Below are 22148 nucleotides of genomic sequence, written 5' to 3'. Positions count from 1 at the left end.
AAGGGCTCTATTTCGCTCGCTCGGATGCTTTATCAGAAAATGTATCTTTCTGTCGGCGAGTATCTTGGTCAAATAAATTATCAATATTTATATTTTTTATTGGGAAGGGCAAGAAGGTACGGTAGGGCGCGCCAGGCCCTCTAAGGCCCGCCCATAACTCCGGTCCTAGGAATGTGGGTCACAGTGTTTTGGAGTCGACACTCGTTACAGTAAATGCTTGTTTTGCCAGACTGCTGGAAAATCTGAATGTTTGCTTGGAACAGTAAGATGCAAGTAAATGATTTCCATCTTTAAAGTTGCCTACTGTAAAATAATGACTAAAACAGTTGTGGCCTTTTCCAAGATATTTGCACTTGTCTGTGAGAGAGTGGAGAGTGAAAATGCTAAGGCACTGATCAGTCTGTATGAATTTATCTCAGGGCCCGGAATACTTAACATCAGACATGACTTTACTAGCAACAGACTCACGTAAACATCTTCCTCACAGCTCAATCCATACAGTGAACCAAACATGCACCTCTTTCATTCGTTCACCTCCCAAAACTCAAAGGAGGTAACCTCTTTTTAGTATAGAATTTCTACACTGCTACTGTAGAGTACAGTACATCACTCAGTGCACCTCAGCCCAGACTTGTGGCTTAGGCCCTGGCAGTCCTTCTCCAGCTTATTTACTCAGGGCTGAATCTGGAGCTTGTTCAGGGGTGCTTATAGTGGATAACAGCACAGAGAAGGGTGTTCTCACTGGACGAGGGACGTGAGCGTCAGTCGGCGGTGGATCGGGGGTGGGAGTCAGACTACTGTACCCTTTTAGAGATGGGTGGGGGGAGGTTGTAGGTCCCTAAATGTCACCATGTTGCTGGAAGTGACGAAGGCTAACATGGTCGGTATTGTGGTGCAGCTTGAATACTAGATGTATTGTACAAGCTTTCTTCCTGTATTCAAAGTGGTGTGGAGCTCTTACCTTCCCCGGACTTGGAGGCGCCCAGCTCCAGGTCATCTCGTGTGTTGCTGTGGGTGTTCAGGTAGGTGGCAGGGACCCAGCCCTGCTCTTCTGCTGTACTGACAAACCACCAGCCTGGGGGCACAGAGAGAGGGAGGTCAATGGAGGTACTGTAAGGTAAAAAGTGATCATACAGTACTGGTTATTCATTGCCTATTGGAATAGACACCTACCCTGACAATTCCAATTATAGAACAATTATTTAGGATTAAATCAATTACCGTTGGGACTTGCCTTAAACGAGACAGATTTTGTAGGATGTTCGTTCAACATGACTAGCGCAGCATCTTTCAGTACGGTTTATAAAATAATCTGATAAAGGACTTTAGAGGAGTGTTCCTCCTCCATTTCAAGAAAAATGTCTGTTCTAGTTTATAGAACCTGAATAAATTTATTTATTTTTACCTTAATTTAACTAGGCAAGACAGTTAAGAACAAATTCTCGTTTACAATTGTCACGATCGTTGGAAAGAATGTCAGACCAAGGCGCAGTGTACTTTGAGTTCCACATAATTTATTAAAAGAAGAGAAACTTTAGCAAAGACAAAACAATAAAGAATAAATGAACCGTGACGACAATGCAGTGCTAACAGGCAACTAAACATACACAATATCCATAACCCACAGGTGGAAAAAATGCTACTTAAGTATGATCCCCAATTAGAGACAACGATAGCCAGCTGCCTCTAATTGGGAATCATACCAAAACCCCAACATAGAAAAAACAACCTAGAACCCCACATAGAAAATATAAACTAGACTAACCCCCCAGTCACGCCCTGACCTACTCCACCATAGAAAATAAAGGGTCTCTATGGTCAAGATGTGACAACAATGACGGCCTACCCACCCGACCAAACCCTCTACTAACCCGGACGACCCTGGGCCAATTGTGTGCCGCCCTATGGGACTCCCGATCAAAACAAAATCCATGTGTACGTGTGTGTATAGTGCCTACAGTGTGTTATCATGTGTGGGTGTGTATTTGTGCCTGTGTGTGTCTCTTCACAGTCCCCGCTGTTCCATAACATGTATTTATCTGGGGGGTTTTATCTGATTTTACTGCTTGCATCAATTGCTTGATGTGGAATAGAGTTCAATGTAGCCATGGCTCTATTTAGTACTGTGCACCTCCCATAATCTTTTCTGGACTAGGGGACCGTGAAGGGAACTCTGGTGTCATGTCTTTTGAGATATGCATGGGTGCCTGAGCTGTGTACTAGTAGTTTAACAGACAGCTTGGACAGCTCAATACTTCTCACAAATACAAGTAGGGTTCAAGTTAATCTCTCCTCTACAGGAGAGATTGACATGCATATTATTAATGTTGGCTCACTGTGTACTTTATAGTCTCCATCCCCAAGCCCAACAACATCACATCTGGTTTGGGATGTCTTTGTGACAACATAAATGCTGATTTGGCCTTGTTTGAACTGACTTTCATCAACATCAATCATAATTTAAATGGGTGGGACGTTACTGGCAAAACACTCAACGTCTTGCTTGATTTTATTTATTTCCTTGGGATATGACTGAGTTACTCAGTCAGTTGGATACCAGACAAAGGTCTGAGTGAAAGGTACAGTATTGAGCATACACAGGACAGCTTCATCGAACAAATAATGTAAGAAAATATTGATGTTCTTAGTGCATGGAAATAAATGATGTATTAAAATGAACAGTGAGATTTAAGTTCCAGGCTTTGTGAGTCACGCATGTTTGGGTCCATTTCTGAGTCATACGGTCATTCACAGAGTGGATGTGAAACAATACATAGACCAGTTTTTTCTGTGCCTGACTGGCTTCAGCCAGTAACCTTGATCGCTATTAACTTTTTTGCACGAACCCCAGGGCTGCTGCCACGTAGGCTAATCAATACCATTTCTCTGTCGCTTTGCTCTGGAGAGGTCATGTCTGTTCTCTGCAGGAGAGTGAAGTGACAAAACACCCTCGTTAAACCTCCCCTGTGATGTGGCGCTCCACGAATGCTCTATTTGTTGTGGTAACCGGAATCCAAGATGGCTGACAGCTCTTCACAACCCTCATAAAGAAGACTGGAGGGTTCCATGGAACATTCACTGCTTCTCCAACCTCTAGACGTTCACTGACTGTCTTGTGGAGCAATGCTGTGAAATGTAAATACTTACTTCCCTAAAATTATTTATTAGAGCTATGTAAGCTAAAGCTATGTCAATAGCTATGTAGCCTATGCGGAGTTGGAAGAAACTGGAAGACAGTATCGTCAACCTAGTTCCGTTTCCCCTGAAAACCAGATGTGGGGACTCCACTCAGATGTTTCTTTACTGCCTGCTGCGTTATCTATTGGCCTATGTGATATATCACAAAACACTGTACTTTACAAACATGTAAACAGAACACAGAGAGCTGAGGTACAGTACACTATGATGTTGGTCATGTCTGATACGCAAGTCTGTAACCTCATGAAAGCCTATGGGACAGTCCTCACCCAAACCAATCATGGAACATAATGTTTTCAAGATCTATTATGCAATTTTATATCGTCCAACCTGGAGAATTCGATAACAGACAGACAGATAGCAATTATAGGTATCAGGGTTAACCATGAGTTGATGATGATGATGAGAGCCAGGGTCATTTAGAGAGAGAGAGGACTGCACTATAACGCTTTGCTACACTACAAGCGGTTTAATGTCTTTGCCACATTCAATTAAACAAGTTGACAGGCAACAGTTGCAGTGCTTCAAGGACATAGAGCAGGGATAATTATGAATAATTACAAATAATTTGTAGACGGCATATTGACAGCAAGAAGCCCAAACAGTTATGTTTGTCTAAAACATATTCATTTCAAACCTTGCTTTGATCACGTGTCTCTCTATTTTGTGTGGGAATAATTGAGAACAGATTTCTTAAATTAAAATCACTTGGAGCTGATTTCCTGGTGTTTTTAGTCTATTGTGTCCCCAGAAAACTTTGAGGGCCAAATAAAACCATGCATGGGCCAAAATCGGCCTGCGGACCGCCAGTTGGGAAACCCTGACAGAGACTGGGGCTAGGTTGAATATAGATTTAAAACAGGGAATTGCCGGATAACGTGCATAACTTACAAGCTGTTAGTTTGATGAAGTGGGATCCAAAACAACTGAACAGAGTGGTATTAAGATAGATTAACAACAAAGATGTTATTTGCCAACCTAGAATATCACCTATTCAATCTATATACATGGGTGAGTTGTTTAATTTGAATTGACCAATTCAATCACACATGCAGCAGCAGCTGTTAAATGTACTTTACATTGACTTTGTGTGGGTCCAGAGACTAGAAGGCTGTTTAGATCTGGCCCTGCGCCCCCACATTGGCAAAGGCTCATGGCCCTAACAAGCCATGTAATGTCTTTACACCAAAGCTGTGGCTTCATATAAATCCTGTGCCAATAAATTAAATGGAGAACTGAGAGCTAAAGTCTACAGTACTTAGGACCGGAGCCTTTAAAATACAGCCATTTTGCTTCCACTTGTATAAGGCACGGTTGGAAGCTTGTCCAGTATACTGTCCTAGAAATACATTTTTTCTTCTTCTGCTATATCTGCAACAAGGAGCCAAATACCCAGCATCAATAACTATCACATGGGTATCTCATGTTGGCAGTGGTGAAGTGTCTCAATCCAGCAAACCGGTAACATTCCCAGAACATTAGCTAAGATTCCCATTAAGTTCTAGTTAGGGTTTTATCTAACATTAAGATAACATCCCAAAAACATTCAAATAATGATTTTTTTTAATGTTTAAACTGAAATATCCTTGAAATATTCCCCTAGCATTTACTAAAATATTGTGCACAACATCTGTAACAACCACCAAAGTACATTCCCCAAAAGTTATCACTAGGTTTCTAGGTAATAAGACAATGTAGCAGTACAATTGTCCAAGCAAACCAAAACTGGTCCTGTAAAAGTTCCCAGAACATTTGTTAGGCTTCGGGCAAATGTTCTCAAAAACTGTCCAGTCGTGCTGATGATTATACAATATTTATATAAAACATTTGCCTGTTGTTGCAAGAACGTTCCCAGAACACATTTTGTCATAAAATACAGTGTTACAAGTACACCTCATATGAAGAGGATGGGAACATTTTAATAACTCAGAAATTGTGTTGTGTCCTGATTGACCATATTAGATAACTAAAAAAAACACTACAGCTATCCCTTGGTGGTGCAGCGAGTTAATGATGTAAATGCAGAGCTGAAGACTGCAGGTTTAATTCCATATCTTCTTTTACAATGTTTTCTCTAGACCTTTAAAAAAACTGAGGCTCAGATATAATCTACGAAAAGATAGGATGTCTTTATTCCATCCAGATGTTTTCTAATCCAGTCATAAATGCAGAATTTAGACAAACTGTACAAAATTAAACATTGTGTAAAACTGTACTGTTCAACTTTTTTTTTTAAACACACCCCATATAATTCCTACTTTGAGATGCTTGATTATGTTCCCCCCCAGATGTATTTGACATAATCTGAAAAGCAAAAGTGACCCTATATCAGCAGTCAGTCCTGGATACCTTGTAAATGTAGGCCCAGAAGTATGCAGCATAAAAAGAGGATGGGTGAAGTGATGGTGAATAACACAATTAACATTATTTCCCTGGATGAATTACATCAGCAGCATAGCATCTTGCATCACACTGCTGGTTCACCTCTGAAGCTAAGCAGGGTTGGTCCCTGGATGGGAGACCAGATGCTGATGGAAGTGGTGTTGGAAGGCCAGAAGGAACCACTGTTTCCTCTGAAAAAAAAAAATAACCCAACGCTATAATAATGTCCCAAAGCCCTCAGGCAGTAATTGGGGCATTACCCTGTGTAGGGTGCAGTTCTAAGGTGGGATGTTAAACGGTGTCCTGACTGTGGTCACTAAAGATCCCATGGCACTTATTGTAAAAATAAGGGTGTTAACCTTGGTTTTACGGCTGAAGTCCTCATACCATCATGTTCACTTAATCATCCCCAGCTTCCTATTGGCTCATTCATCTTTTCCCCAGGTCGTTGCTGTAAATGAGAATGTGTTCTCAGTCAACCTACCTGGTAAAATAAAATAAAAATTGCAAAAAAAAGGAAACATGGAATTCCTGATTGACCATCCTGCCATGGCTATACTGAAGAAGAAGATGAACAGTGGCAAGAAAAAGTATGTGAACCCTTCGGAAATACCTGGATTTCTGCATAAATTGGTCATAAAATTTGATCTGATCTTCATCTAGGTCACAACAATAGACAAATAGATAGTCTGCAGGTTCAAACCCTACATGTGCAGAGTGTCAATGTACTGCATTCAGTGTAAAGAATATGGTTGGGTTTTGTATGATTAAATGCTGTTCAAATGTCCTATGAAGAAAATGCCATGCGTCTCTATATCACCTTCACCTCTATATGAATTGCCATTAAATCTGGAGAAAATAATTATGGGGATGTCATCCAATCTGCTTTCTTATGCTTTAAGTGGCTACAAATGTGCATGCTGAGAATGTTGTGGTAATAGTAGATAAAAAAATATAATAAAAGTTTCTAAATGTTCTGAGAACCTCCAAGACCAGGGCAAATGTATATTGCTTGAATATCAATGGAATATTATGCTAAACCTAAAACAAATGTGCTATGAGCATCATAAAAACTGACTTATTTGGAAATTGTGGAACATTGTGGAAATGTTCTGTGCAACATTTTACCTGGTAAAATAAGGGTAAAATAAAAAATACAAACCTATGTGAATATCACAAAAATATTCTTGCAACAGCCCAGACAACTCTCATAGCTTAATTCAATATACTGGGAAACTTCAAAAACTTAGACCAGGTGTTCTGCCAACATTATAGGAATGTCCTGTGCAACTTAACTTAAACATTGTATGAATGCCATCACAACTGAGAATATTTTGTGTTTTGGGAACCTCTCGCTTGTAATGTACCCACACTGTTCCCCCAACCTAATTAAATCTTCTGGGAACCTTTAAAGAAATCAGAAAGTCTGTTCGGAAAACATTATAGCAACATTAAAATAAAGTTTTGTGCACCCTGATATGAACATCTTCTGAATGTCAGCATAACTGGCCAGTGTTAGTGTTTCGGGAACCTAGTCCGTCATATCAACACAATGTTTCTACAACCTAAAGAAAGATACTGGAAACCTTTAAAGAACAGACAATATGTGTTCTGGGAATGTTCTTGAAACATCAGGTGAATGTTTTTTGCACACTTAAAAGAAACATTAAGAATCATCCGTAAAACTAAATTTCTTTGGGGGGAGGGAACATATCTTCTGTGATGTCCCCACAATGTTCCCACAACCTAATGAAACATTCTAGGAAACTTTAAAGAACAGATTAAATATGTTCCAGAAACATTCTTGTAACATCAGCCAAAATCTTTATAAAAACATTACATTTTGGTTTGTTGGGAAGTCAAGAATGAAATTGTTAAGAATTTACAGATCAAATTGCCAATTTCATATTGGCTTGCCAGTATAGCGAACATTTTCATTTGCACTTTCATAAATTGGCAGCTGTTGAAATCAAAGCAAATATGGGAATATGGTGTAGAAATGTGGTACCTTAATTTGAAACTGCTTAGCTAGATGTCTGAATATACATTATGGGAAAAAAACACTGTCACTTTAAGAGGTTTGAGTAAATAAAAGCTGTTATTGATGGCTAGGACTGCCTCGACTGTATTTTAACCTTGTTCCCATATGGCAGGTGCTTAGGCTGAATTCAATGATCCTCAAGAGGCAATAAAAGTATTTGGAAACACATGCCCACTACACAAGTGCTGATTTCCTTGCCAACGCAGGTTTATAACACGTAGGTGCAAATGACAGGAACCCAAAAAACATGCTTTTTTCAGTGCCTGTCTCTTGTCTTTCAGTAATAAATACTATTAATATTAAAGTGCTACAACTGTTTCTGTTGCATTTTCAAAAGCACATTCAAGGTGTTTTGGCAAAATGCCATCACATAATAGCTTAATTCTGCCAGTATATCTACAGTCTCTATCAGCATCCTCATCTGTCTGTATATCTATTGTATGTCTGTCATCTCTATTAACATCCTCATCTGTCTGTGTATCTACTGTATGTCTGTCATCTCTATCAATATCCTCATCTGTCTGTCTATCTACCGTATGTCTGTCATCTCTATTAACATCATATGTCTGGCATCTCTATTAACATTTTCATCTGTCTGTCTATCTACCGTATGTCTGTCATCTCTATTAACATCCTCATCTGTCTGTCTATCTACCGTATGTCTGTCATCTCTATTAACATCATCTGTCTGTCATCTCTATCAACATCCTCATCTGTCTGTCATCTCTATTAACATCATCTGTCTGTCATCTCTATCAACATCCTCATCTGTCTGTCTATCTACCGTATGTCTGTCATCTCTATTAACATCATCTGTCTGTCATCTCTATTAACATCCTCATCTGTCTGTCTATCTCCTGTCTATATCCTGCAGCTGTATGAATCTTTATTCTCTGTGACACCACATCTGTGTCTGTCTGCATCACTAGTTGTGCTGAGGAAGCAATGGATAAAGCCAATACTATTTTCCTTTTATACTGTAGTGTCCATCAACTAGCTTTTAGGGGCAATTGCGAGGATCCATTGCAAACACGACAAATAAACCAAAGAAACTACATTCACTTAAATTAGGAGTAATTTCATAAAGTTTATGTCCAGGTCCATGCAGTGCTTATCTCCTCAGCTCTCCACTGAGTTGTGCTTAGATCTGTTCAGTGAGACAATAGTGAGACAACAGGGTCAAACCCACAACTCTCTGGTGGAGGTCTTCTATTAATTCACTGAACCTTTAGGTCTGTTAAACTTAAAGATGGAATCCGCAGTAGGAGGAAAGAGCGCCACTGGCCACCCCACCACCATTGGTATTGCTTTTGTCGATGAGATGATTAGCGTCGTGCGTGCAATGATGTCCGAGGGGCAAAAACTGTGTTGGTTGTTTGCAGTAACTTCTTTGTTAGTGTAATATCGCAAACGGCCGTGTTTTTTTCACCATTGAGGATTCCTGATTTAAATGTCACAACTTTACTGCAAACAATACAAATGGTTTGTCATGACAACTTTAGTGGTTGTACTGCAAGGAAACCATGAAAAAAGTCAAGTAAATGATGTTGCAAAGTGGATGTTTGCCATAGCACACAGAGTTTATACAGGATGTACTGAACTAAAGGATACGGTTGCCAACTATCTAATTAGGATTTTAACACCTAGACAAAATGCCTATGTAAGCCTGATTTACACAGCTTGACATGCACAGCTACAAAAACACTAACAAAACACATCTGGAGAAGAAAAAAAACTTCCCACTGAGCACCTACTGGTTGAGCACACACTGGTGATGTGGAATCAATGTAGAAAATACATTGGATTTGAAAAAGAACATTGAAATTAGGGTAAAACTTCAACTTAAATTCATTGATTTAAGCTGACAAACAGGTTGATGCATCAATCTAATTTCAACGTAATCATCAGAACTATGTATATGTTGAAAAAGTGCTGAGAATTCCACATAAAAAAAGCTATAATATTAATACCTGGATTCAATACAACAGTTTACTGGGTGGTTGAAATGACGTAGAATTTAAGATTTGATTAGACGTTTTATTTGACCTTGTTTCAATGTTGATAGTAAAATAGTTTGAATCAACATTGTTTCAACGTCGTGCTATCAACCTAAATAAAGAGGACAGTGCCCTCGGAAAGTATTCAGACTCCTTGAATTTTACACATTTTGTTACGTTACAGCCTTTTTCTAAAATGTATTAAATATTTGTTTCCCCCCATCTACCTACACTCATCTACATGACTAGTCTCCAGTCCCTGCTGATGAAAAACATCCCCACAGCATGATGCTGCCACCACCATGCTTCAACGTAGGGATGGTGCCAGGTTACCTCCAGAAGTGACACTTGGTATTCATCTTGGTTTAATCAGACCAGAGAATCTTATTTGTCATGGTGTGAGAGTTCTTTAGGTGCCTTTTAGCAAACTCCAAGCGGGCTGTCATGTGCCTTTTACTGAGGAGTGGCTTCCATCTGGCCACTCTACCATAAAGGCCTGATTGGTGGAGTGCTGCAGAGATTGTTGTCCTTCAGGAAGGTTCTCCGAACTCCACAGAGGAACTCTAGAGATCTGTTAGTGACCATCGGGGTTCTTGGTCACCTCCCTGACTAAGGCCCTTTTCCCCTAATTGCTCAGTTTGGCCGGGCGGCTAGCTCTAGGAAGAGTCTCGGTGGTTTCAAACGTCTTCCACTTACTAATGATGGAGGCCACTGTGCTCTTGGGAACCTTCAATGCCTCATTAATGTTTTGGTACCTTTCCCCAGATCTGTGCCTAGACACAATCCTGTCTCAGAGGTCTATAGACAATTCCTTCGACCTCATGGCTTGGTTTTTGCTCTGACATGCAGTGTCAACTGTAGGATCTTATATTTTTGTGTATATATATATATATATTACACCTTTATTCAACTAGGCAAGTCCGTTAGGAACAAATTCTTATTTACAATGACGGCCTACTCTGGCCAAACCCAGACAACGCTGGGCCGATTGTGCACTGCCCTATTGGACTCTCAATAACGGTAGGATGTGATGCAGCCTGGATTCAATCCAAGTAATGCAGTGACATCAATTGCACTGAGATGCAGTGTCTTAGACCACTGTGCCACTCAGGAGCCCACTTTACACCGGGTGGACTCCAACCCAGTTGTAGAAACATCTCAAGGATGATCAATAGAAACAGGATGTACTTGAGCTCAGTTTCAAATCCCATAACAAAGAGTCTGAATACTTATGTAAATAAGGTATTTTAGTTTTTTATTTGTATAACATTTTCAAAAATGTCTGAATACTTGTTTTCACTTTGTCATTACGTGGTATTGTGTAGATTGCTGAGGATTTTTTTCATTTAATCCATTTTAGAATGAGGCTGTAACGTAACAAAATGTGGAAAGAGTTTAGGGCTCTGAATACTTTCCGAAAGGAACTGTATATCGAAATAAAATGTGAAGCCACAGTCCAGCAACTTGAGGTTTAATATACTTCAGTGAGAATGAGTCTACGATCCAGATGCCTACTGTTATGCCCTGACCTTAGAGATCTGTTTTAATTCTCTATTTGGTTAGATCAGGGTGTGATTTGGGTGGGCATTCTATGATTTCTATTTCTTTGTTTTTGGCCGAGTGTGGTTCCCAATCAGAGGCAGCTGTCTATTGTTGTCTCTGATTGTGAATCCTACTTAGGCAACCTTTTTCCCACCTAATGTTGTAGGTAATTATTTATTTTCTGTGTGTGTGCGCGCCACGTTCGGGTCACGGTCAGTTTCTGTTTACCTGTTTTTTGTGAAGGTTTCATTTTTATTAAAAACATGTGGAGAGGTCTTGAAAAAGAAAGGTCAACACTGCAAATACTGGCTCTTTGCATCAACTTCATGTAATTGTCAATAAAAGCCTAGACACTTATGAAATGCTTGTAATTATACTTCAGTATTCCATAGTAAAATCTGACAAAATACCTAAAGACACTGAAGCAGCAAACTTTGTGGAAATTAATATTTGTGTCATTCTCAAAACTTTTGGCCACGACTGTAACTGAGTCAGGTTTGTAGGCCTCCTTGCTCGCACATGCTTTTTCAGTTCTGCCCACAAATTTTCTTTAGGATTGAGGTCAGGGCTTTGTGATGGCCACTCCAATACCTTGACTTTGTTGTCCTTAAGCCATTTTGCCACAGCTTTGGAAGTATGCTTGGGGTCATTGTCCATTTGGAAGACACATTTGCGACCAAGCTTTAACTTCCTGACTGATGTCTTGAGATGTTGCTTCAATAAATCCACATAATTTCTCCTCATGATGCAATCTATTTTGTGAAGTGCACCAGTCCCTCCTGCAGCAAAGCACCCCCACAACATGATGCTGCCACCCCCGTGCTTCACGGTTGGGATTGTGTTCTTCAGCTTGCAAGCCTCCCCCTTTTTCCTCCAAACATAACGATGGTCATTATAGCCAAACATTTATATTTTTTGTTTCATTTCTCCAAAAAGTATGCTCTTTGTCCCCATGTGCAGTTGCAAACCGTAGTCTGGCTTTTTTATGGCAGTTTAGGAGCAGTGGATTCTTCCTTGCTGAGCGGCCTTTCAGGTTATGTCGATATAGGACTTGTTTTACTGTGGTTATAGATACTTTTCTACCTGTTTCATCCAGAGTCTTAACAAGGTCCTTTGCTGTTGTTCTGGAAATTGTTATGCACTTTTCACACCAAAGTACGTTCATCTCTAGGAGACAGAACGCTTCTCTTTCCTGAGCGGTATAACGACTGCGTGGTCCTATGGTGTTTATATCTGCGTACTATTGTTTGTACAGATGAATGTGGTAACTTCAGGCATTTGGAAATTGCTCCCAATGATGAACCAGACTTGTGGAGGTCTACAATTGGTTTTTCTTACATCTTGGCTGATTTCTTTTGATTTTCCATTGATGTCATGCAAAGAGGCACTGAGTTTGAAGGTAGGTCTTGAAATACATCCACAGGTACACCTCCAATTGACTCAAATTATGTCAATTAGCCTATCAGAAGCTTCTAACGCCATGGAATAATTTTCTGGAATTTTCCAAGCTGTTTAAAGACACAGTCAACTTAGTGTATGTAAACTTCTGACCCACTGGAATTGTGATACAGTGAATTATAAGTGAAATAATGTCTGTAAACAATTGTTGGAAAAATGACTTGCGTCATGCACAAAGGAGATGTCCTAACTGACTTGCCAAAACTATAGTTTGTTAACAAGAAAAAAAATATGAGTGGAGTGGTTGAAAAACAAGTTTTAATGACTCCAACCTAAGTGTATGCAAAATTCCGACTTCAACTGTATGTTGGATTCACGTCTCCATCTCAACCAAAAATCTAAGTGGAAGAATAGCACTAAATCAAATCCAACTTTATTTGAAGTGCATTTAAGTTTGATTTAGTTCTATTTTTTAAATATTTTTTAAACTTTGGAACGTGAATCCAACAAATCAATCATTAATTTGTAGACAAACCAGATATTGAATTGTGAACACAACCAAATATCAACATTTGCTTGGATAGTATATATTCTGTACATTATGAAAAAACATGTATAAGGGCTAATGGTAACTACTTCTAAACTTCCAAAGATCCAATAAACCTACATAAACCCAACCTCACTCCTTGAGAATATTGAGACATGGCTTGTGTATGTATGCCATTCAGACGGGGGATGTGCAAGACAAAATATTTAAGTGCCTTTGAACGGTGTATGGTAGAAGGCACACCGGTTTGTGTCAAGAACTGCAACAGTGCTAGGTTTGGTCCACTGTATTTAAGTTTAAGTTTTACTCTAATTTCAATGTTTACAACGTTGGTTCAAATGTTTTGAAAACAGTACTGGTTGATGACTTTTTCAAATCAAATGTATTTTCCACATTGATTCCACATCACATTACGTTGCCAAATTATGTTGAAACAACTGATTCAACCAGTGTGTTCCCAGTGGGTTCTTTGTTTTGTTTACAAAGAAAATGAATCATTAAAAACTATGCTGATTATGTAAGCCATGTGTGTCGTAATGTGGCTCTAGGGGGTGAGAAGAAAAACGGTACTGCTACAGTATGGATTTTTTTGAAAGGAGAAAGTGGAGGAAGTAAACAGATGTTTGGTTCAGACTTCAAAGTGATAAAGCTTTATTTGTATCCATTACTCTGCTCCTCTCTCTTTCTCCGAGGGAGGACAAGAGAGAGGAACCTATCTGTCGAGGAGGGCCAGCCCTATTGGTCTCCCCTACAGTACCTGTTGTCCGGAAACACTATTAGGTTAAACACTCCAGTCTCCTTTTTACTGTAATCAACATATTTAGTGCTCAAGACAAAGATGGGACACGACCAGCAACTCCAGATTTTCCTACTGTGAATATATACCATTATGCACTCATCTAAACTATAATAATATGCAGTGTAATTAACACAGTATTGAGATGCCTTCTGTTTTGACTTTTTCCACATTTTGTTACATATTAGAATAAGGCTCTAAAGTATTAAATATATTTTTTATCCCCCGCATCAATCTACACACAATGACTAGGCTGCCCGAAAAAAAGCCAAGATAATGGAATTCATTGCCCTTGACAATCAAACGTTCTGTCGTGGGTGATGATGGCTTTCGCCGACTGGTCAAGCACCGGTACACACTACCAAGTGCTCTATTTTTCAGACGTCGCCCTACTGGAGTTACACAGTAACAACGTCACTGCTATTAGATTCACAACATACACACTATGGAACGCTGTTGAGGTATTTGCGTGTCAAAAAAGATACAGTAGCACTGTCAAAGCTTTACAAAAAAAGTCTGCAAACATCGGCCATGAACGATGTGTTTTCAATACCGCGTTGGTAATAAAAGCATAATTTGTTTGACTGCAACTTCTGGGGTAGCTAGCTTTAGATTGGTACCTAGCTAGCACCAATTCAACCGGCCTGAAAACAATGACCAGTAGAAACTGCAGTCATTTTCATTATTCTTAGCAATGATTTGAGAAGAGTGAGAAACTATTAGCTAGGTTGCCACTTGTTTGCCTATTGAAATTTAACTTCAGTTCGTTAAAATAAATAGTTTTTCAGCTACTTAACCCTGTTGTAAAGCGAACGTTATAAACTGCTAGTTAGCCTCATCTGGCTAGGGATGCTCGACTGGACCGGGATATGTGTTGTGAAGCTAGCCACAATAAGGATTACACAATAGTGGTTTGGGGGGTTGCCTTCAAAATAAAAGTATGTCATTGACAGTGATGCAAATTAATAAAAATAGTAGAATTATGCCATACCTTTATTTTGAAGGCAAACCGGAATGTCCACTGTTGTGGCTAATCCTTATTGTGGCTAGCTTCACATAGATGGGTCCGACCACCATTACTCAAATAAGGACTGCTTATAAATTAGGGTTATTTTAGATTATGACGCCTAGCTATAGGTTAGCTAGCTAACTATAGTTACTTAAACATATGTCGTTTTGCTTTGTTTTTGGGGAAGAACATTGTTTGCATCCATGAGCTAGCTATCTTTTTTTAATGACCAGCACTGTACGTGCGCGAGACAACTTCACTAGCATAATATCATACCTATCGACGAATCGTTGTGACATGAAATACGAGTGATAGTGTAATCAATGTGTAATAACTATGTAAACAATTTATGAACGTGTTAAATTATTATGTGACGTGCAGTCATTTCAGGTCCTGATTGGTCATCAAGCTTCATTGACACGTCAAAGTGTTAAATAGTATATTTTTTGACACGCAAAGACCCAAACGCCGTTCCATAGCAAAGACCAAAATGGCGTTCCATAGAAAATGGTTCAGAATGAAATGACCTAACAAATGAACAACGAAACAGCACAGCAGGTAAATGAAATAAATAGGTTTTGATTATGTTTTACTGGTAAATGGGGACATACGTAAATGCCAACAAAATAACTTTTTGGTCAGTGTGGTTTGAGTGTGTAACCTTTATTTACATAGGCAAGTCAATTAAGAACAAAATTCTTATTTACAATGACAGCCTACTCCGGCCAAACCCGGACAACGCTGGGCCAATTGTGCGCCGCCTTATGGGACTCCCAATCAGGGCCGGATGTGATACAGCCTGGATTCGAACCAGGGCCTCTTGCACTTAGATGCAGTGCCTTAGACTGCTGCGTCCATGTGTGTGTTAACTATTTAAGTGTACTAGAATGCTTAAAAAGGCCGTTAAAATGATAAATATCGGTTATCGGTATCTGTTTCTTTTGGGCGCAAAGGAAAATATCGGATATCGGTATCGGCCATAAATGTCATATTGGTGCATCACTAACAATAACCCATAATGACAAAGCGAAAACAGGTTTTTAGAAATGTTTGCAAATGTATTAAGAATAAAAATACCTTATTTACATAACTCTTAGACTTGAAATTTGTCCATACTGTTTCCATTAATCATCCTTGAGATGTTTCTACAAGTTCATTGGAGTCCTCCTGTGGTAAATTCAAAGCACTGCAGGAGAAAACCTAATTCAGTTCAAGCTTCTGTAGTCATTAACACTGTATCAAAGAAGGGAAATATATCAAGTGCAATACATTCACTTTCAGTTTTTTTATAAAACACTGGGTCCAATTACCAGCAATGGTTCTGTTAAGAGTGCTAGGCGGAAAACGACATAAGAACTAATGTTGACCTAAGGAACAACCCACGCAGCACCTTAGAATATGAAAGGATCCCCTCATGGTGTGCTGTACGTAGCTTTAGAAAAGTCTTCTGCAGTCCCAGGCTCAAGACAGCACAGATGGCATGTGAGATGTGCCTGATATCCCAACCCTCTAAAATGCTATTTAACTTTAATGGTTGTTCCTTAGTGTGAGGTGCCTCACGAATCCATTGGTTCATGTCCATCGTCTGGCCGTAGCCAAATGGTGTTCAACAGCTTCCTATTCACATCTCCTGTCCCTCATGAACACTGATCTACAGTATCAGAGAGGATTTAAGAGCAGAGAGTAATACAGTACGTAGGAAAGCCATCTAGTTCCTCCTCAACGTATCCATGGTCCATCAATAACGACGAGAGATGGGGAAGAGAATTGGGACACAGCTTTAACATTTGAGAGCCCTTAAGCAGACTAAAATACCCTACAAAGTGTTCCCAGAATTCACCACTGACTGATGCAGTTATTGGTTCATTGATGGAAACACACGCAGGGTGGTACAGAGAGGCTATGAGAGCCTGAGGGGCTGACAAACCCGAGCTGCAGCCCTCTCCGACACAGACATTCCTGGAGTTAATTTGGCAAATTACAATTCAAAAAGCTGATCTAGACTTGGAGCAAGGCCAATGTAAACGCACAGTGGTCAGAAAATATTTAGAGGGATATTATCTGGGTTGGACTGGGCAAGGCTAGCTTAACACTGCCCTTGAGGTATATAGTAGACTAGACAACAGGCAGGGAGGGAGGGAAATTCTTTACCTTTCCTACACATTTCGATAACAAGAAAAGTTCAACAGTAGACTGAAGTGCACTTGAACCTCAGAGAAATGCACTGGGTCTGTTGTGCCAGGTCGTAATTGCCATAAAGACAACATTGTTCTTAATTGACCCACCTGGTTAAGTGAAGGTTAAAAAGTGGGGTGCTAGTTTAGCCTATCCCTGGTTAACATCTCTTTAATACAGTGTATATGTTGAGGAGCATCCTGGAGGATCCATTATAATGAACCAACCTCTGAACCACTAACTTTGGCAGGAAATGGCTTTTTCCATATTCCCCCTGACTCTCTCCCTACCCCACACACCTCTACTCTTCAAAGTTAGGGTCTCTCTCTGACAAGCTCTGACTGAATTCAGATGTGAAAATAGACCATTAGAGGAATTGCAATCAAACAAATGCAAGCAACTGCGTCAGGGAAAAAAACACTGATGGAACACTTCTTTTGAGTATCCTAAAAAGTGGCAGTTGATTTTTATGCAACGCTGAGAAAATTATATAATCAGTGCAGCATTCCTTGTCTTAAAGATTATTTTACAAGAATTCTATGATATACATTAAAAAAATAGAAAAAATAATTGAAAGCCATTCTGAGCTATGTTGATTAAGCAGAGGAGTATAGTACAAACCAGGATCAATGATTTAGCCAGCAAGATATGTTGTTTTGGTTGTTGAGTCAATTTCAAGCATATCTTTCTAAAAAATGTAAAGTTATTTCAGAATAAGTTAGCTAGTTAAGTCATTGATCTTGCTTTGTAGTATACCCCTCTGGTACCTGATCCAATAACAAGGAACACCCTCTCGTGAAAACATGAATCATTATTAACTATGACAGCGACTGGAGGCCAAAAGCAGTACAGTATCAACAAACCATTGCAATGGAAAATACTGACTTGTCCTGGTAAAGGGACATGGAACACTGATAAACCGGAGCTTGCATATATGAACTGACCTAGATTCAAAGCCCCTGTCAGAAATATATTATATAATCCAATGTAAGAAAACATGCCTTCCCTTTAGTGTAGTGGGCAATCCTTTGCATTATACAATGGCATTAACCTTGGATACGGTAACAGTGAAATTCACAGTTAAATGTAACTTGTACAATGAAGGTACATAGAAAGCACTTTGGTAAGTAACTCTATGTTCAAATTTGAGAACCAACATGGTAATAAGTAAAGCACAATATAATTGCACTTACGCCATGCATACACTACACAGACATAAGGACAAATTACATTCCAAGCCATCTTATTCATGATAGCGCTCTGTAGAAGAGGAATGGTAAAATATCAACACACCATATTCACACCCTTTAAGAAATGTACAAGCCTCTAAAGACCTGCAGAACCTTTTTGACATCATTCCACAGAGATGTATGGAGACCTTTTAGCAGCTTTGGGTTCATAAAGAGCATATAACTAACTTGTTCACCACTGAAAGTCTGAGAGAGAAAGCAACCTGTCAGATGCCATAAAAGACATTAACTTATTCTGTGAGAAATGGATAATAAACTAAATGGACTCTTTTACGCACACCTGGAACTGTTAGCATTGGCACAGGGCTGAGGAATGATGTCACCCACATTGCAGCTTAGCCTATGCTGTCCAGGAGGTGTCAAGGCTTTAGCTAATGCAAACCATTCTGTTGAACACAACAGGCTTCAGCAAATGCAAACTGTTTTGATGAACACTACAGGCTTTAGCTAACGCTAAACATTCTGTATAACAAAATAGGCTTCAGCTAATGCTAACCATTTTGTTGAACACAGTGTGCTGAGTGGATTGGCTTTAGCTACCTCTGTAATACTTGGGAGTCCCTAGCCTACAGTGCTTGGAGTCCTTTATGTCGAATACTGTCTATACACTATCGGTTGTGTTCCTATGAATCAAACAGTGATTCAGTTAGACCTGCAGGTGGATGAACTCCCTAACCAGTGCCACATTTACCCTGTAGTCATCAAAATGTACTGCAGCCAGTCTCCAGCACCATCCATCAAGGTCCATGCTAATTATGGAAGAAAGGACTCAGGTCAAGGCCTTGGGCAAAAGGACTTCAAGGTGTTTGGAAATCTGCCTCAAAGTGACTCCCTAGTGGGCTCAAATCCAACTGGACCAAGGCAGGAAAATAAATGGAGGAACTCAAAGGGTGGGTACAGACACTTCAAAGCAGCCAATTGACTCTATTCCTTTAGGCCTCTATGGCATGGGGTTTCACTCATACCCAATGTGAAACCAATTGCTTTCTGATCCCCGTTTCTCCTCCCCTCTGAAGAACACATGAGTCCCATTAGTGCTTTACTGTCTGGGCACACTTAAAGCCAGGATGTCAACCTCTGTTACTGAGCCTGTCTCTCTCTCTCGAGGCTCATGAGATGGACATGACAAAACCTCTCATTTCATTCTGCTGAAGGGACAGTAAACTACAGGTTTCCTTGTGCTGCATCAGCTAAAACTGTGGTTCAGTTAATTGGTGAGATGTGCTTTGATGTTATAGTGCAAGGGTTTGTGAGAAGCCTTAACTGCGTCAAAGTGTAGCGGCAAAAGTAAACACTGACATCATACCAAGTAAGACCATCCTCAAGAAAGGCAAAGCCATCCTCAAGTAAGGCAAAGCCATCCTCAAGTAAGGCAAGGCCATCCTCAAGTAAGGCAAGGCCATCCTCAAGTAAGGCAAGGCCATCCTCAAGTAAGGCAAGGCCATCATCAAGTAAGGCAAGGCCATCATCAAGTAAGGCAAGACCATCATCAAGTAAGGCCACTTTATAAAGAGTACATCATGTCTTTGTTTCTACTGGAGGGAATAATATGCATAATAGTCAAGAGGCAGCTCTGCGAACTTCCACCACACCTCATTGTGAAATACACTTACAGAAAAAAGCCAAATTGAATGAATCTCATAACAAGGGCTAGATGAAAATCGTTTTCAGTTCTTTTTGAAGATTTTAAGGGCTGTGCGTGCAGGGTTTAGCACTCCTAGCACTCAATTTTTAGAGGTTAAACAGCTGACCCAGGACCCTGTGCAGCTGGCATATGTCTTTCCATTAAAGTGAGCTGGATAATTAATAAAGAAGTCTGAGAGACATTCCCCCTACAAAAGGCAACATTCTGGCCCCCAGCCTAAACCAACAAAGGAAAAAAACAGGCCTCTCTGCAGGCCAAAGCAAGCCTCCAGATGGGGCTAAGGCACAGTTGGAAGGCTGTGGACAAAGAGGGTGGGGAGAGAGAGGGAAAGATAGGGAGAGGAGGTAACATGAGGGAAACTATCGGGATGAGGGAAAGACAGGAAACCCAGACTGAGAGGTGAAAATAGAAGTGCTCATGTTGATGCTGGCCGGAAAGTGTGCATGCATGTGCATCTCTGTGTGTGTATGTGTGCATGTGCATGTGATGGCATATGCATGTGTAAGTTGGTAACTCACCGCTCTCGCTCTTATCGATGACGTCCACCAGTTCGCCGGCCTGCAGGCTGATTTCCGCTGGCTCCTGCTTCTCATAGTTGGCCACCACCATGTACTGCTCCAGTAGCATAGGATCCGCACCATCCAAGCCTGGGGTTGATGGGAAAAAACAAGCTGTCAGCCAACTCCCGGGCATGGGTCCGCGAGAGCGACTGCCGGGCACCCGCTGTGCCATAGGCCAATTTGTCAGTAGACCTTAGCCAATGGGAACACACGCTGGGCTCAGTGCATCTTCCCAAGAGTCTGGCCATATAGCTGGATCCCCCCACCAGCCCAAAACCAGGGGCAGTGGAGAGTCTAAAAAGAAAACTAAAAGTCCCCCCCAAACATCAAGCAGTTAGCTGAAGAGAATCCATTCTATTATGTTGGGGGGCCATATCCATTGTCCAAACTTGAGATAGAAAAAATAGGAATAGATGGGTTTAGGTAGAGAAAGAGAGAGGAGAAAGAGGAGAGCAATGGCAAGACAGAGCAGGAGCAGCAGCAGTTTATAGATGGGACCGTGTAGTGGGATAGAGGAACGGTTTCCCCTGGAAAATAAACACTGCTAAAAAGCCTCCTTCTCCTCCTCGTTGGGGCTGGAGGAAGAGTAGGGGGGTTGTGTACGCCAATCATAAGAGTCGACACCAGAGGCCTTAAATAGAACCAGATGAGTGGGCTGGAGTTGAGCTCAGGAGGCCAGGCCTCAGCTGCTATGAAACACTAGAACACAGGACTTTCATTCAGCATGGCCAATGGAAAGCTTCTTTCCTGCCCTCTCTGGGTTAACCATCTAAGCACCAGAAATGACTTCATTTTGACAATGTTGTTCAACAAGACCATAAATTTATCACTTCAAACATCCAAGAATGTGTCACTATTATAGATGAGGTTGCTCTTACACTGTGATGGCAGTTTTGCAGGGGTTCATTTCATATATCTGGCTTTTACACAAACTGTGCAGTCCCTGTTGCATTGCATGGCATTGGTGTTTATTTTATAAATCTCATACCATAAAGCAAGTTTGAACCAGAGGCTTGTACCAGAGGATTGTACCAAAGACTAAAGCACACTTAATATGCACAGACAGGTATTGTAAAAAAATATAATAACCTAAACTTCAAAAGGAAAGATCATTGGAGATAATTCTCATTTTCAAAAACGAAGCACCTGTTGCATGACTTCAAAACAGGAAATAAAATCTTCCTAACAAATTGACCCACATACCACTGTACACTGAATCTTAAAAACACTCCAAAACATCTCCAGCTGCAGAGAACCCCGTTTAGGAGCAGAACTAACATGTCCGCCGTACCCTAGAATCAGAGACTGCTGAGATGGAGTTCACACATTACTGACGGCTCAGACTGGTCAGAGTTCCATAAAATAAATAAAGTGTCATAAAAAGAGGAGATTCACAGATCACATAGAGTAACAAGACAGTATACAGCACATACTACCTTATCTGGATGAAAAACCAGGATATCCTTTGGCCTAAACTCCAAGCTGCTTCAAGGCTTGCCTGAGTAAACAGACGTGTAGTTTAACTGCTAACAGACAATTCAAGTATATGGATACTAAAACAGAGGATACAAAGAAAATGCAATAACATTGTCAATATACTGTTTCTCT

At 40.3% G+C, this 22148-nt stretch overlaps 1 protein-coding gene across 3 annotated transcripts in view; it reads right to left on the bottom strand.

Annotated features, from left to right (window-relative positions):
* LOC135511040 (SH3 and PX domain-containing protein 2A-like) overlaps positions 1–22148 on the bottom strand; it is a 91051-nt gene that overhangs the window by 20412 nt on the left and 48491 nt on the right. For 2 of the 3 annotated variants that reach the window (XM_064932511.1, XM_064932512.1), the window contains exons 7-8: positions 20499–20627; positions 962–1075 (exon numbers count right to left, since the gene is read on the bottom strand). In XM_064932511.1, the coding sequence (XP_064788583.1) occupies positions 962–1075; positions 20499–20627 (243 nt within the window). Of the gene's footprint in view, positions 1–961; positions 1076–20498; positions 20628–21976; positions 22000–22148 lie in introns of those variants that run through there. The other variant, XM_064932513.1, reaches the window with a different exon arrangement.

The sequence above is a fragment of the Oncorhynchus masou genome, chromosome 23 (assembly GCF_036934945.1).
Source record: "Oncorhynchus masou masou isolate Uvic2021 chromosome 23, UVic_Omas_1.1, whole genome shotgun sequence".
NCBI classification, from domain to species: Eukaryota; Metazoa; Chordata; class Actinopteri; order Salmoniformes; family Salmonidae; genus Oncorhynchus; species Oncorhynchus masou.
Note: the sequence above shows the minus strand (reverse complement) of the source record. Positions and strands in the feature narration are given on the sequence as shown.